Source organism: Plectropomus leopardus, chromosome 10 (assembly GCF_026936395.1).
Source record: "Plectropomus leopardus strain MGB_pleo_1.0 chromosome 10, ASM2693639v1, whole genome shotgun sequence".
Classification (NCBI taxonomy): Eukaryota; Metazoa; Chordata; class Actinopteri; order Perciformes; family Serranidae; genus Plectropomus; species Plectropomus leopardus.
Window position 1 is genome coordinate 12510353 of NC_142185.1, and position 17905 is coordinate 12528257.

Here is a 17905-nt window from a genome sequence, read left to right on the forward strand (position 1 = left end):
CATCTGTCCACTTCTACACCTGTCCACCCCTCCCCCTTTCGTTTTGTTACTTGACACCGCCCTGTTTTTATGTCAAGGAAAGGGCATGTCTTGCAAGGCAAATAATGTGGTCTCATTGAAGACACCAGGAAATGAACAGGTCACCCAGGAGTCCTTCTGCCAGATGGGTAATAAACTTTATCATTGAAATGTGTGCAGAATGCAACAACTAGCATATTTATGTGACAGTGTTGAGCTGCGACACAACCACAATATTTTACAAAAGCATACCGCAGATGTGTAAAAATTAAAATGCGAACTGCTGCATGCATCATGGTAATGTTGCCAGTAAAAGAACACTGTATGTCTGTGTAAAACATGGAGCAGTGCGGACACTATTAGAATTATGCAAACTACTTTTCTCATTTAGCATGGCCTCCCATTACATGTACTGTTGTGGTGAACAGGAGTGGACTCAGTGGACAGATTGCCCTCATCTGCATTCTATTACATGTGGCCCTGGATTCAATCAAGTCCAGGAGGAAGTGCCTTGAGAACAATGTACATGGAGGATGAGGTCAACTTTGTTTGGTCATTTTTGTCGTGTCGCCATATGAAATAAAATGCATTATTCTAATGTCTATAAACTGTACATGGGCGTGTTGGACAAAAAACTACAGTCAAACAATGGCTCAAAATGGCTACTAAAATACCGGCATGAGTTAATTTCCACTTTACAGACAGACTGCTAACATACACATCAGCATGCTGTCACAATAGCCCCTTTTACAGTGGGTTCACAGTGGATGCGGAAGAACCCCAATAAACTAACGGTCTAGCAGCAGCCCTTTAGCAGTCATTTGTTTGTTCACACCAGGAGGGCATTTTTCTTTGCTGGTCAATAGTGATGCTCCTTCTCTGCTCCTTCCAAATCACACCGAGAGCTCTATGCCTGCTTTTTGCCTGTCCCTAGCTTTGTGTCTGTGTCTGTCTGTGTGTGTGTGCATCTGTGTTCATGTCTGTCTGTGTGTGTCTCCTCTCTCTCCCCTCCTGTTTAGATACAACTGACCAGCATTGAGGAAGCACTGAATGCATATTTCATTATTTATCATAATCATATCATGTAAAAATTCTGACTCAGATACTGTTGTGTTTAACGTAACGCCTCTCTTGTTTCCGTGATGAGGACATGCTCTCTAAATTCACCCACTGGAGCAGCATGATGCAGTCATTGTTTGGTTCTGCGTAAAAATGCAAAAGGGGTGAAAAGAAGGGAATATGTAACCGCCCTATGGCGCAATCTCTGTGGAAAAGGGGCTAATGACAGTTACCTTTGACAGTGTGTTTCCCTCTTGTAATGTACAGGATGCTATTGATACACAAGCACTTACCTGATTTTTTAAATCCAGCTTGGGGCACGGGCGTCCTCCATTGAAAGCTTTCTCCCTGAGCCACTTGGACCTGATCTTCAATCCGCTGCCACAGGACGCACTGCAGGCTGACCAAGTCGACCAGTCGCTGAGCTTACAGTCTAAGGGGCAAGGGATGTGGCAGACCTCCACTACGTAGCCTGAAATTGAACATTGGCAGACAGGAGGAGGAGGCCTGATTTAGAGTTGCTTACCGGCTGCAGTGAGGATCACATTAATAATGTCAGACAGACATGCCACTGGCCTGCGCTCCGCCAGACCTTGGACTTGCTCACTGTGACACCAAGAGCTAATTATCTGACTAATGAGTGTCTCATTCCTACAGCGTGCCAACACGACACAGTGAAAGTGCTTAAGGGTTTCTGTTTGTTTGCTGTCTCTGGATAACTTTATTAGCATTATTTACCCAACTGCCTTTCACACTGAAATATGCAGAAAAATAGGACAAAGACGGAGAAACTAAATACTTCAAAAAAGCACCACCTACAAGATGGCAATACATTACATAATTAGGGTTTCACTAATATCATAATTTCTGATTTTGTGACTATTAATGTCTAATATGTTGGTTTTATTTAAGCTCTTACCTCCTAGATCAACATCAGTTTTCTTGTGCTACATTCACTACCATTTAAACCTCTGAAAACTGAGAAAACCGGGTTCCTTTGTTTCAAAAGAAATGGTAAAAATATAGTGGGCAACTTGGGAGAAAAAAAAAAATCCCGCAGTTTGCGGGACATTTCTTGCCAAGTTGCTCGTTAAAATAATAATAATTATTATAGTAGTAATAGGTGACAAGCAAATATTCTAAAAATTAGTTAGTAGGGGGTCATATGTTATTATCAAAAATGAGGACAAATATCCAGAAATTGTATGTATAATTATCTTAAATATATATTTAAAATTATGTCACTATATCTATATCTATATGTGTGATTGTGTGTGTGTGTGTGTTTTTTTTAATACTTTCTTGAGGTAATTTTCTTGCTTTTTGTTTCTGATGGGGTTTTTTTCTTCCTATTTTTGGCTTATTTTAGGCAATTGTCTTGTAACTTTTTTTTATTAATTTCTTGCTCATTTTTGGGCCATTTCTTGTTAAGTTGCTTGTCGCCCTCCTCCCATGTTTTTTTAATCAAGCAAATTTGCTCAGGTTTCAAAGGGTTAACTAGCTTGGTAGTAGTTATTAAGAATGGGGACGTCCCTCATCACTAATTAGTTTGAGCAAAATAAAACAAGCCCACCCTACCAACATGAAGACAATGTCAGGCTGAAAGCATTAAATGAGACATAATGCAGATTCAGTCTAATTATCAGTCCTCAATCTTAAAGGCCTGCTAAGGGCCGATATCTTAGATCAATTAGATTCCTACTACCTGCAATATTTCTGAGTCCTACCTGACTCTGTACAGGGTGCGGGGTCAACCAGGTGTCCCTGCTGGTCAATGCAGGCCACAGCTCTGTAGCGCAGACCTTGACCACACTCCTTTACCTCCCGGTGGCTCCTCCAGCCCTGCAGGGACCCCGGAGCCAAAGGATCAGGGAGGATGCAAGCAGACCAGTTTCCATAGGGCTGGGACAAAAACTCGTCACAAGGACAAGCCTCTGTGTCTTCTAGTGGATATAACTCTTCATTCAGGCAATGCTCCTTCTTTTTACTGCGACCTAGGTAGAAAATGGACAAAGCCATGAAAAGTTACTGTGCGCTGGATGGGTCATTAAAAGTAGGCTTGAAGCTAACTTGTTTTCCATGCTGGAGTTTGAGCTACTGAATGCATAAACGGATTCATTATTTGATTGAAACATCAGAATGGAAAAAAGGAAGAAAATATAAATATTTCTATAAAGCACAATGACATTTTTTGCTCATTGTAATGACAATATATAATGTATTTGCAATTTTACAGTGTCAGCAGGTCAGAAAACTAGATTACCAGTAAACTATAAACTTAGCATAAATTGTCAATTTGTGTCATTGTGATTTTCAATTACGGTGATGTCCCGGCAGGCCCCATCAGTCCATCATTCACTTTCTTTGTCAGTTGATTGTAGCTGACCATAAAATGAGCAAAGCTTAAGGCATGATGTTTGGCTGTAGAATGAGAAAATGTGCTCCAGGTTGGTGGCAGTGATTCGTACACACAGTTTAAGCACAGATGGTGGCACACAGTTTAAGCACAGATTTGATGCACTGTGTGCAAATGTTATGTATTTCTTTATAACAAAAAAAAGACAAATCTGTCACTTTCAAAGCATAATGTATGTGAAATCAAACACTGAAAAAAAGGTGTTGTGTGTCTTTCATAAAGGTAAATATTACAAATGGCAAATGTGACATGTAATAATGAAAAAGAGAAAAAGAGAGATATTTGCCTCAAGACAACAACTACCAGAAGAAGATTCATGAGGTTTCTACGCAGTGGAAACACTACTATGATAACATCATAGTAACATAATTTATTGTAATGGCAATAAAGCAACAATGAATCAATTTAAATACTGGCTGAAGTTCCTCTGAGGTTTTGGGTGAGAGTTTGGAAAAGACTTGACTTCAACCATGCATTTCATGTAGTTTTATCCCGATCTAACAGCCCACTGTTAATTGTGATGCATTTTAATTAAGTTGAAAAAACAACAACAAAAAATCCCCCAAAAAGTTAAAGTCATGAATGGAAATTTTTACCTCGTTATTTTTGGAAACAGGCAGTCGAACATAAATATGTTTACAACTTCTCCCATCTGGTCCCATCATTTGCATCGTGACACAACACGATACATAACACAAATTGTTGCCAAGGTATGGAGGCTGGATTCATTTACTCTTCCCTATAGTTTTACTTTATTTCACTGAGAGGAAACTATCATAACAAATTAATAGCCAATCATTCAAAAGTGCTCTATGGCCAGTGGCGAGGAAGCCCTTCTCCTTATAATGCATATTCAAAAAGCTCTCTAAATGACCCGCGGGAATGATTAGTGCTATTTGAAAGCATATTAAACTTTAATTTTACTTTTTATTTTGAAGCCCCTTTAGGGAATGGTGCACACTTAATATCTGTGCTACGTCACTTCAGCTACACTCTCTGAAGGTTAGACCTGGGTAATTGTTTTTCCACATAATATCAAAACAGCACAGTCCATGTAAGTAGAGTGCAAAATACTAACAGGATTATTGTCTTATTCTACTGAAAGACAATTTCTATATTTCTAAACTTTAGTATGTCATTTGTATGCAAATGCACCATATTAAGGCATAGCACGTACAGCTCAGACAATGTGTGTTGCCATGAAGACCGGAAAGAGTGAAAATTGCTGCAGCTTAGTGGTCTCCCACTGAGGAGGGTACGCAGGAAGGCAGGTTCTTTCCCTTAAAAATCTTGCTTTTTTTCCCCTTCTGACGCACATTTATTCCCTCTTCTTCTTTTTCCTCCATGACTTCTCACCAGAACACAGTGCTTGCTGTTTATTATTAATGATAAATGGTGCACAGAGGGCTTTTGATTCAAGGGGTTGACAAAACTGGAGAAATAGCAGACAAAGAGAGCTGCACAGATACCCAAGCTGTTATATCATTCGTCAGTGATGTTCAGTTCAGCAGTTATTTTGTGATTAGGTTTTTTTTTCTTTTTTTGGTGGACCCTTTCCCTCAGTGTGCCTAGTCTTGTTTTATCTCTTAATAATTTCGTAGTTTTAATGATCAGCTCGCCTCTTTTAAGAAACTGCAGAAGACATTTCAACTTCACATTTCTTATGTCTTTTTTGTTTTTTTTACAATTGTGAGACTTTTTAAGAGCTCATGTCCCACCCCACGAGCAAAAATCTCACTATGCTGCTTTCTTTTAGCTATACTGAAGGCAGTTTATTATTTTTACAATATTCTACAAAATTTAAATAGTCCATTGTCAAAATCAGTTAGGGAAGACTAAGAGAAAGAAAATGGTATTGAAATTATAGATAAACTGTGGAAAACCTATATTGAAACTATTCACAGTGGTTTAATAAATGCTATTCATACCTTGAATTCAAAGTTATAGTTTGCACTTCTCTCCCACAGAAAGAACAAGGTACTCTGTCTCACCAGCTCTCACAATGTCATGGATAAGAAACTTTTTGCAGCCATTGATTTGTTTTTTTTGCCAAGGCTTTTAAAATGAACAGTCCATCTGCACCTCTAACCACATGATTTGGGTTGGTTGAGCCAGACAGAGTGGAGGACAGATCTCTATCTCTACTGCTTGCCAGAAAATTACTGCTATACTTCAGGATTTTTTTCTCAGGTGATGTATTACATCAAGAAAAAATCAGACTTGTCAAACACAGAGAGATTCTTTCAGAGGCAACCTGTCATTAGTCTGATTACAGAATTAGAGTGATTGGTTAGGGATCTAACAGGTTAAGCAACAGGTTAATAGTAATAGACTGAAGTTATTGAATTAACATTTCTCTTCTTTTTTCAGTGTAGGCAACAAAGGCATTTTGTTTAAGGTTAGGGACATATCTTGTGTGATCAAGTGATTAATGATTAGTGATTAAGTAACTGCCTTTTTTGGCAGAAAACAACTGATACATGGTGCCAGTGAAAATTCCACTAAAACATGCAGTGTTGTCATTTTTGCGACTTGGCAGGTAATGTTAATCAGGAACATTTCCTCATCATCTTAATGGCAAATGTATTTCGCTTGGCTTTATGTTTCCAGCAAAACGTATTTGCTGTTTTAAAATTAGTTGTATAAGAATAGAATTTTGAGGGGACAGGGCTGAACAAGGTAAGTGTATCATATGTAATTACTTTGTTACTTAAACTTTTCTGTCCTGTGCTACTTTTTTCTTTATTCTGTTAAATTTCTACATTGCTTTTCAAAACACTTAAACAATGTTAAAAATAATTTCATATATTTTCCGTAATGTGCTGTGGTTGTCCTGTGATCCACTCAGCCTTATAGTGACGCGCAATTTGGTGCCAAAAAGGAGAAGGAGCTGTAATTATATAGACATCTCTCAATTTACTAAATGGCATAAACAAAATAAAACAAACAATAATAAATATTTACATGTCACATTTAAATGTCTGCAATAATGCACTTTATTAACTATTTAATGTCTTTTGTACACTAATTCTTTACTTTTATTTACTTATTCTTCTATTCATTATTGACTTGCACTAACTTGCACTGTTTTGTATTCTTTGAGGGGAAATGCAATTTCCTTTTTTATTTATGTATGGACATGCATAATTAAAATTACAAATTAAGGAAAACTAATCTGAAAATGAAAAGAAGTAGGAGGAAGTATACACTCACATGGCCATACCTCTTTATTTAAAATCATACATGACAATAGCTACACCAGAGACACAATGTCATCAGCTTTAATCAATGAATATTACACAATTGCCGGAGATATGCACCATGGACTGGCAACTGTTTCATTAATGACTTTCTTTAAAATCTAATACAGCACACAATACCAGCTCTAACTCTTTTGTCTAATGAGTGTGAAAATAATTTTTTCATTTCAAGTCCAAGACCTCCATTAAGACCTCAATTATGACTATTAGAGTCAATCTCTCAATACAGTTCACTTCAGGCTTCAAATAATTAGTCCTGTCCATTATATGTGATGACTATAAATAGATGAGCATGAGGAGAAATGTAAAATAGCAGCTGAAAGGCATTTGATCCTCTCAGACACTGTCACTTTTAATATCTGGACAAGTAACAGACACAAACTGTCAAGTTGTCCAACTGCTGAAAAATCTCTCTCATGATTGATTGTGTGCTTCGCATCATTGAATAGTATTATATAAGAGAGCTATGGGCTTCTGTTCCCACAACAGCTATCAATTTGCTGCTGTCACTGACATGTTAGTGTTGCTATAGAACATTGTTTTCAAAAAAATAAAGTTACCGCTGTCAACATGTCTTGATGCACACGTCAACATAAATCAAATAATGCGTTTGACAGGAAAAGTGGCCCCATGCAGGATTTGCATTCCGAGTATATACTGTAGAAGGGAAAATCATCCATGTGAATGCAATTGGTCGGACTGTTAAGTAGATAAATTAATTTCATTAATTTTTATTTTATTTTACTATTTTGCAATGCAAGATGCAGTTCACATGTTCAAATTCTCAACACTGCCTGACGATAATTCAAGTAGATGATCTCAAACATCTGTGGGCAGCTTCATTGATTATTGTCCACTTTTGATTTGTTTAAGAACATGTTTTTCTGTTTCTCAACTTAATTTCAAATGAGGGAGACATAATGATTTTCAAGTCTTATATAAAGGTTTGAATGAATGAATGAATGAATGGAAACCTGTCCCTTGCATCCCTGACTGATGAAATTCCTCTGTGTTTCTCATAGGGTCAAGGAAACATTAGTTATTTAAGTGAAGAACTAAAGCAGACAAAATGAGGGGAAAAAAGCAAAACCTCTGAATGAACTGCAATAACTTTGGTGATCCATTAAGGTCAAAATTTGAATGTCCAATACACTGATTTATTAACCAAAAACCTGCAAAAGTAATGGCATTCTCATCATTCTGTGATACTGAAATGTGTTTCGTGCTAATTAGCTAATGATAGCATGTTTACAGTTAAAATGGTAAAAATATCTGCTAAACATCAGCCTGTTAGCATTTACCTCAAACCTGTGCCTAAGCGTGACCTCACTTAGTCACAAATAGAACAGCTGTAGATGGTCTTGTTAATATATTAGCAATGAACCCACAAACTTTCTAATATTGATTAAAATTTCATAAATACCATCATCAGCCAGATAATAACCAACACACCATTTAACCACTACGCTACATGTCTGGGATAACTTTCTCCGTAAAGTGAGAATTTTGCAGAAAAGAGGCCGCTGTGGCCCATAATTTCCCCAAATTTTCCTGAGTCAGTTGCTTTAAATACTCTATTACAAAGTGATATAACCATGTCGATGTGAAACAGAACCACAAGCAGAAAACATCTCCTGGTGCACTTTTCTGTGTTTACTTCTTGTTTTACTTTTGAGACAAAACAAAACAAACAAACAAAACTAAACAATGACATGCTTATCTGTGGCATGCTGATACATGTTGTGATTGAAGCACTGATTTTGGATATTGATCAAGTATTAAAGATTAGTTAGTATTAGTATTGTTTCTCATAAAAGTTACTTTTTCTCACCTTAAAAGGAAACAAGACAGAACTTAAATAAAAGGAACAGGTTAAATCATACTGGTTTTATCTTCATGCTGTGTTGCTTTGGCTATGGTTCTTGTTGCTTGGTAAAAATGAGTCTTACTGGTCCCAAAAGAGCGGAGCCAGTCAAAACTGCAACATGCCAAAATTACCCCAGATAATATCTAAATAACTCTGTAATTGTAATAATTAACAAGAACCCTGTTTCTGTACTTTAAAATAAAAGCTCTAACAGATTATTTTACTTGAGCCAGATGGGGAGAGAAATGCACACACACGCACGCACGCACGCACGCACGCACACACACACACACACACACACACACACAAAGGCTGGTGAAAGAGTTGCACTGTTGTTTTACTAATCCTGCTACACTTGTGCACCCCTATTTGTTTCATGGACCCTGGGTGTGCTCAACCTCTTGTGTGCCCAGTGAGCAGCCCATCTGTTTCTGTAGTGGGTTTGATTGCAAACATTTCTCACAGAGTGTGAAGTCACTGCCATTGCACGGCAATTCACCAACAATCTGTTCAATCTACCCCACTGCTGGTGGTTTATTGTGGAGTGCCAGTGCAACATCACTTCACTTTGACAACTATATTACTGGCGGCAGCACCACATACACCAACAGGCGCTGCAAACAATCTGCATTCAAGCCTGCATTATTCAACTTGTTTTAACATGATGCCTTTTGATGAAACATCATTTTCAAATAATTTCTGTATATTTGATGAACTGATGCTTCACTTAGCAGCCATATTCTGTGCAACTCTGCCAGAAGTGAAAAGCATCTGCAAATGTGGAGTGACTGAATGAGCTTCAGCTTTCTACGCAATGGCAAGGCCACGCATGAACTGGCGTGACAAAGATGTCAATAGAAAGACAATAGAAGATTGATGTTCTCCTCAGGGAAATGTCAACATGAAACTTTCTCCTTTCTCTACTCGCAGTCTATTGTCTGTTTGACTCCAATTTTCAAAACTGATAAAAAAAACACAATTCATGTTCTATAAAACACTGCTGATGCAGAATCATGTTGCATTTGCAATGCAGAGTTTTGATTATCTATGGTAAGACTGAGTCATGACAACCCTGTCTCCTAGAAATGATGTTTGTACATTATTTATATGCTTTCATAATTACGTTGTGGTGATAGCGGCTGCCTGGATTAAATTCAGAAAAAATGTTTCACTGAGTTAATGAAACACTACATTTATGTACCACACTGATTTGCAGGGAAGTGGTCGGGGGGCATATAAAGTGCAGGACTTTGACACTAGAATTACAGGTTATTGTCCACACTTTTGTCTGTGGTTGCATGTAGGCAAAAGCACTGAAGCACTTTGGTTAAGATTAGGAGAATATCATGATTTTAGCTTAATTTTGATAAGAAAGGTTAAAAAAGAAAATGTAGTTACCATAATTATATTGTATTGTATCATTGCCTTTGTTGGCAGGAAACAGATCAAATACTGTACGTGATCAGTTGACTGATGAAATGTAGTGTATCAGCATTTTGTGACTTGCCAGATACAATAATTATACACTTTTTCCACCACAATTACAGTGTGTAAACAAGTTTTTTAAACTCAGGAAAACACACTAAAAATAGGTGACAGTCTCCTTTCCCATTGCCAGTAGGTGGGAGCTGTGTACACAGCTCTGCCATGGCTAACTATGCCTTTCTGTGTGGGGGAGTACTAACTGGAAAACAGGTTACTAACAGGCCATTGAAAATGTTATAGTAGTTACTACAGTTGTATATTTCTTACTCAATAAATCTCTGTTTCAAACTTGGTGCTGACTGGAATGATGTTCAAGAAAATGGACAGTATTCTTAGGCGGCCTGTTACTGCACTGTGCTGGCAAAGCACCTAAAATTAGTACGTCCACTGGTGTCCTGTATTTCCATTACTGCTGATCAAAGGCAATCAAAGCCACAGCCAATAAATACCCATGACTACAACAGAGTCATTTTACCCAGGTGTGAATCCTGATTATAACCTTTCAGATCAAATAAAAAGCCAGATGTTGGCTGCTAACAAATGGCAAACTGAAAGAAACAACTGTTCTGACAGTGACAATAGAGCATTTAAAGGTAGATATGATCAGTGTTAATATTGCTAACACTGCATAACTGATAATATTATTAGATTTTATATTGCTACATATATTTTCTAATTCCACAAATTACAATATCTATACTGTATCTCACAATGCAAGTCAACAGTCCAAGAGGACTCATGTCATAAAGTCTCTCTATTCTGTTGTAGCCTAGCTCTACTGTAACATAATGCCTGATAGTAAAATCCATGTACTGTGAGATCAGTCTATAATAAATCTCACAAAAATCCTCTCCCTACACTCCAGCTTGGTGCTACACCTTCAGTTGTTATATATTTTTATTCCTCACTTCCCTTGGAAGTTTATTAGATCTCAGTAAATCAATTACTCAGTCTTTATTTATAAGGCACATCTAATAAAATCAAAATGCAATATAACCACATCAATATAAGGAAAGAAAATTATTTAAAAAATGGCATACTATCGGACACTTTAAGTGGAAAAACAAAGCACACAAACCAGAGAATACACAAGAGCTGAGATGAAACTGAGCCATAAAAGAAAATAAATTCAGTTCCTATAGAAAACTCACCATTAGAGCAACAGTATTTCTATAAAAGGCAAGGCTGAAATGATACACATGAGGTACTTAAAAGCTTAGTCTGACAAAGAAAACAGTCTGAGCAATTGTGACTAGCTCAGTAACAAAGCTGGACAGTGTAGCTAAACCATTTATCTGCAGTTAAGCTCGCACAGACACACACATAAAAAATCTGCTCTCTCATCTGCGCCAGAAATCATTCACAGAACTTAATGATTGAATACCCATACAACACTCAGCATGCTCCTTGAGAAAAAGGTTCAACTTTATACTGCCAATGGGGGGGGCATTCAAGCTTGTATAATTTTTTTTCCACCCAAGTCAAGTTGTCCTTTATTTTGACAGGAGCATAAATGTGCATCATTTAGACATCGACAAATCATTATCCTTTCAATGTTCAAACATCAGTATAATTATTATACCAAGACCCAACAGTATTTACTTAGATGGAGATCTTAATTTTGTGTTTTGCTGATATAAGGTAGGAGGAGGCTTTTAATCGTTCTTACCCTGGTGTCTTTTAATTAGTATATGGACGTATCAGTATAAGTTACAAATTTTTATTTATTTATTTATTTTTTTAAGTTGTCTGCAGCTCTTTTAAAGATGCAAATCTTCTGCCAGGGATGATTATAGTCTATAAAAGCTATGATTGCTACTGTGGCTCAGAAGCCTGCACATCCAGCCCATTCTTACTCCCAGCTCACCAAATACTGCCACTATGTCAGTAATGTTGGCATCAGACACTGGAGCAAAGAGGCACCTTCAGTTTGTGCTTCAGTTTTACAGACAGCAGGCAACAACCCAACTTGTCAAATACCACTGCATTGTTAGTTGACATTGGCATGGCTGCATTGAGCAGGGGCGTTTCTAGACACCCTTGGGGCCACAGGCCAGAGGCACCTTGGAGACCCTGCCCCCCACCTGAGGAAATCAAAGAAAAATCTAAGGGTTTTATCTACTTTGAAAATTCATTTAGACAAAGATTATGCATGTAACAAGCAGACACTGTGCATTTCCTGTGAAAACACAAGTGTATTTTGGAAAAACATAATGCATATAACAAGCCTAAACTCACATGCCATCCCTGAACGTCCAAACAGATACAGGAGGGTAACTAGTGCATCATATTTAGACGTGAAGGTCCACTGACAATATGGTGATATTTGACGAGTTGGGATGAGAATTTATTGTTGGAATATTCAGCATACACTTCACTTAGTGGCCATGTCCACCAATATGTTTTGTTTTCTGGGTCCCGTGTTTTTTTTTTTGTTTTTTTTTTTTTATGCTTTGCAATGGGTACACCACACCCTTGATGCCACGCTACAAAAGCGACAAGACACAGGGCCTGGATTTTGCTGGGTTTTTTTGGAAAAAAATAATTTACTGCAATATATAAAGGGCTGCCTATTATAAAACCACACATGCCTCCAGGTTTCTCCTCTACCCCTGCATTCAGCCTTCCTCTCATCTAGGGCAGATTCCCTACCATTGTGCTGACATCTTTACTTCTGCGGATATTCTGTATCATAACAACCAGACGCAACCAAAGCGTCTCAGATTAAAAAACTGCTGCGCCTCCAAAGCGCTCTCAGACGCTCTCAGGTGGGCGCTTTCTGAGGAGCACTTGGCATTTTCAGTTGGAAAAAAAAGGTTTTTGTGGACACGTCCTCTCATTGTGGGGTACACAAGTTTTGATTAGGTGGTTTAGGGGTCTGTCGCAGCATACATTCATCAAGAAGGAAGCAAGCAACATGTATCTCTGACCACTGTATGACAGAGCTCATACAAAGCTGAAAAGCCCAGCCCACTACTAGCCAGACAATAAGGGAAAGTGATAATGTGAGCCTTGTATTCAAGCATACTGTTGGGCAAGACTATGTGGTAGCGGTGCAGCGATGATGTGTATACTAGACAGGTTGCAAATCTATCAGTAGACAGATACACAGCAACAGATACACCGACTGTATGGGCCATATAGAATAATCAGTCCACCTAATCTGCGTGACTTTAGACTGTGGGAGGCAATCGAAGCATCTGGAAGGAACCTGTATGGCATACACATGCAAATTCCTTGCAGAAAGGCCGCAGCAGTCCTGTGGACATGCTTGCTTCAAAGTGACTAAAACTTGAGCCACCCATGCTGTCCTTGTGTAAATCAAATGATACAGATATGCTCTCATTCATGTCCAGTTCAGGTGGCTCATAAAGTCTGTTGGACATCAGTAGGAAAACGATTCAAACACACCCAGAGACAAAACATCCAAACTCTACACATAGTCAAGAAGTTACATCTCAAAGGTGTAACATCAAATATGTAAAGTACAAATGATATGTGTGTGCGTGTATGTGTGTGTGTATGTGTGTGTCAATGCAGAGAGAGAGAAAGAGAGAGGCTGAAGCGGGGCTGCTCATTTTATATTTTTCTTCTTTCAAACCGTCAATTTGTCCTGTTTGTAAACAAACAGATGTTGTGGGTAATAAATGGCATGATATGAGAGTGGTGGTTAAATTATGACGAGACAGAAATCATACATACAAAACCCAGGAAACACCTGTCATAATGTGTTTTATGCAGACTAGATAATTATATTCCTTGTGTTGTGTAATTTGTGTAGCACTGACATCTCTCCCATTTCCAACGTTATTTTCATGTATTAGTAAAGAGGCTGTTGTGTTAATAGCACTCGCAGTATTTGCCAATGTTGTAGCGGCCTTTAGTTTTAGATAGGAGGACTTTTATTTCTTTTATCCATTTTCACAGGAAATCCAAGGGACATTTACTACAAATGACCAGCCCTCCATCTGACAGAGAAATTAAAGAAAAGTTTTAAAGTTGATATAAAAGTGTTGAAATACTGAGCTATAATGGCCGTTAAGACCCCCTGAACATGAACACACTCTATTCCCCCCAAAAAAAACCACCACTGAGCTAAGGCTGATTTCACGTGTTGGATTCTAAGAGCATTATAGAAGGAGACGGGGTATGTTTACTACAAACCCTCCGGCATCGGATCAAATATTCATGAAGACAAATAGTATCCAGCCTGGTCTGCAACCACAGCATGTAATTCAGATTTTGCCATCTGGACTGAAATAGGGGATTACAAGCTGTGAGAGACCTAATTTAGACCTGACATAACACTACAGGGACAGTAGAAAGTTACAGTAACACAACCAGAGGGAGAAAAAAAAGGAGGTTTGACTGGATTGCGGTATGTATGTCAAAGCGCAGGGGCTTTTAAGCACATGGAGAATGTGCTGCCATGACAACAACCCTGAAGTTCAAGGCATGTAGTTGAGTTACTCTTGGAATGACCGTAAATTATGTTTCCAAATGTGTTTCATAGGTTGGTGTAGAGCATTGACACTGGCTGATGGAGATGTAGAGCAAGGTGAACAGCAACAAATGTGCACATCACTCCACTGCTGAGGACGTTGCTTCAAACAAGATCCAAACGTGCCCACAGATAGGACCTATTTGATGCTAAGACACCTGCCCTTTAGGCCTCTTATTTGACAAAGGGCCCTTTTTGCAAGATGTTTCTTTATCTCTTTTTTTAATTTTATATTTTAGTAGGAATGTCACAATCATTTTCTCAGCGACTGAACAAGGTCAGCAAGAATTATCAAGGTCATGTCGTACAATATAGTCCATTGTTCTTTTGTGTTTTCTTTTAACAGCGTATAAGTGCATAAATGTTTTTACAGCACAAAGCGTCCATTTTTTTTTTTACAGCACCTCTCTCTCTCTCTATCTGAAAGGTGTATTAGCATTATTATGCTATTATATCATTATATCAGTGGCAAAAAAGTAGTCATAAAATAAGATTGTGTTTATAACAATGACACCTAGAACAAAATAATTTCCTCCAGAAGTAGCTATCAAGACAGGCCTGTATTCTAGTTTTTAAAAATTTGGTCCATGGCATCTATTAAAAGTTTATTGTAATACTAAAATAACTGCATTTCAGTTATCATTCTGTGAGACCATACAATCCCCTGCCCCTTCGACTTCTACTGTCACAGCCACGACAGTAGATGCATGCAAATGCAGCGCCAGGCAGAGCAGCATCTACGTCTCCCTGACCTACCTTCATTGGTGACAACCAGTGAGGTAACAACAGTGTTTGCCCTCAGCCTCGGCATTGTTTGTCACTGTTGTGAAATCAAACCTCTACTGGTAAGTGTAGGGTTGTTGGTATAAATAAATATGTAAAGTGAAAAATGTATTTTTGAATGTACCTCTAATGTGCATTTGTTAGCACCTGCCCCCCACAATGTCTGTGCACGGTGCTGGTGTAACTGGGTCTCACAGTCTGAGTAGAAAATCAGCGTTTACCTGTTAGCGAACGCTTGCGACTTCGGGAGCTGCCACATCCAGCGCATTCAGAGAACTTGGACCAAGCAGTCAGAGTGCAGTCATCCTTGCAAGCCACTCGGCACTCTCTGATCTGAGGGGGCAAGGGGCCAGCCCAGCGCAGGCACTCTGTCATATTGGCCGGCTCACCGCTTTCCCTGACACAACTGACTCCTGAAACACAGAGGAGAAGGCACAAATGTCACTCCAATTATACAGACAATGCCCACGAAATGGATCATATCGTAGACAATCAGTCAGTTGACAATCAGTCAGTGGTATTGTTTTAAATCTCTCTACAGATATATTTATTTGTGCTAGAAGAAGCCCAATTTAAGCATTAGGTTGTATGCACAGTTTGATTGAGCTGCAACAGGGAGGGACAGGTCTATTTATTTCTTTTATGTTTGGTTAAATGGTCTAGAGAAGAAAAGGTAGCTACATCATTGTCATTGCGCAAGTCATAGCTTAAAAAAAATATCTGTGCAGCTTTCATGTTTGGGATCTAATGAAATGCCAATTCAACCTTCAAGCACAACACTATCAGACTTCTTTAGACAGCTATGATTTATTGAATAAAAACAAGGTTTCATAATAACGGATTAACATGAAAGCTAAATACTTTTGACAGAATGATGTATACACTATCTAATCAGGGTATCGGTATCTGATCAAAGAGGAATAAAGGCATCAAAAGCAAGTACTGTAGCTGCAATATGTGCCTGTGTGTGCAAAGAATAATTACTTAGAACACACAGCACACCCAGATGGGTTATTTCTGTTACTAAACACCTGATGTAGCACTCAATTAACTGGAAGCAGACTTTCAGTCTAATGTGGCTGCTTTTTGATAATTTCAGAGAACACCCCTGAACACCTTTTTGGTAATTCTTTTATACATCAAAATGAAAACTCAAAGAAGTGAGGCCACTCTTTGTCAGAACAGAAAGAACTAGTTATGGTTAGGGAAAAAACAAAAACACTTTAATGTAAATTGGAAAACAGGAGGCAGGATCAATATGAGAGGTACATCAGAACTACATAATAAAGCAAAGGCTTGCCTTGAAAATGTGAAAAAAAAGTTCTTGTTCTTTTTCAAAAAACCCTCCAAAAAATGATCTAAAACCCTTTACTGTGTCTCACAAAAACAAGTGAACATGTAATCCCTCCAAGAACGACCTAATCTGTAGCAAGATGCTTCATCTCTTTATGTTTTGTTGATTTCAAACTGCTTAAATCGCCTTTCAGAGATGGAAGTGTGTCTGCAACTCGCATGTTGAGCCTCATGGTGCATTCATTAGACCGAGCAGCACAGTTTATTAACAAACACTAAGACACAGTGCAAATGCATTATTCATTTTTTTTTGTCAAAATAAGACCAGAGTCTGAGTCATGAAATGGGAGGTTATGCTCAACAGAGAGTAAGATATATATTACCAAATTACAAAACAAAAAGTGTAAGCATTGATCCATATCCTGCATCAACAAACACACCCAGCTACGCAATTAAGTTTAAGTTAAAAAATGCATCAATAAACATACGGTTAGGTGTTCACACAAATGTCTTAACCCTTTGAAACCTGAGCAATTTGGCTTGATTCCTTTAAAAAAAAAAAGAAAGAAGGAAGAGAACAGAAAGAAGGAAATGAGCAGCCTAACAAGAAATGGCCCAAAAAATAGCAAGAAAATAATTTAAAAAATTACAAATTTAAACCATTTAAAAATTATTTATAGAATACAAATTTTCTTCACATTTGACCGATTTTGTTTTTGCAGTTTTCATTTCAAGTTGCTGATTAGTTCCCCATGTTTTTGAAAAGGTTTAAATGCTTTCAAAGGTGTCTGAACACAGCATAAGAAAACTGATGTCTATCAAAGGTTTAAGTTTCTGTACACGACATTCTAACAGTTCATACAGCAGCGAGCAATTATGTGCCCTGTAAAAATATAGTGGAGTAATGGCATCCTGAGCAGACAATAAGGTCACGCTCCCTCTGTGTGTGTTGTTATCAGAGCTTCTCTTTTCTTTGTTGTGGTAGACGGTCCGGGCTGTGGGTGCATGTGAGTTCTTGTGTGTGTCCAGCTGACTATCTAATTGCCACCGCTTTGGACGGCACTCATACAGCAGTTACCACTGATGGCGGCAGTGGTGTGAAAGCATTAACAGCCACCCTCTGGTTCCCTCCCACATTAACATCATTAGTTCTGTCAGCACTATTGATGTTGTCAGCCACCTCCATGTTGAAAACCATGTGCAGACACTCCCAGCTCAGACTC

General features: G+C 38.2%; 1 protein-coding gene across 1 annotated transcript in view; it reads right to left on the bottom strand.

The window, feature by feature from the left end:
• Window positions 1–17905, bottom strand: part of thsd7ba (thrombospondin, type I, domain containing 7Ba) — a 241697-nt gene that overhangs the window by 46900 nt on the left and 176892 nt on the right. Inside the window, exons 16-18 of the mRNA XM_088083067.1 lie at window positions 15611–15802; window positions 2805–3071; window positions 1371–1549 (exon numbers count right to left, since the gene is read on the bottom strand). Of these exons, the coding sequence (XP_087939193.1) occupies window positions 1371–1549; window positions 2805–3071; window positions 15611–15802 (638 nt within the window). The remainder of the gene's footprint in view (window positions 1–1370; window positions 1550–2804; window positions 3072–15610; window positions 15803–17905) is intronic.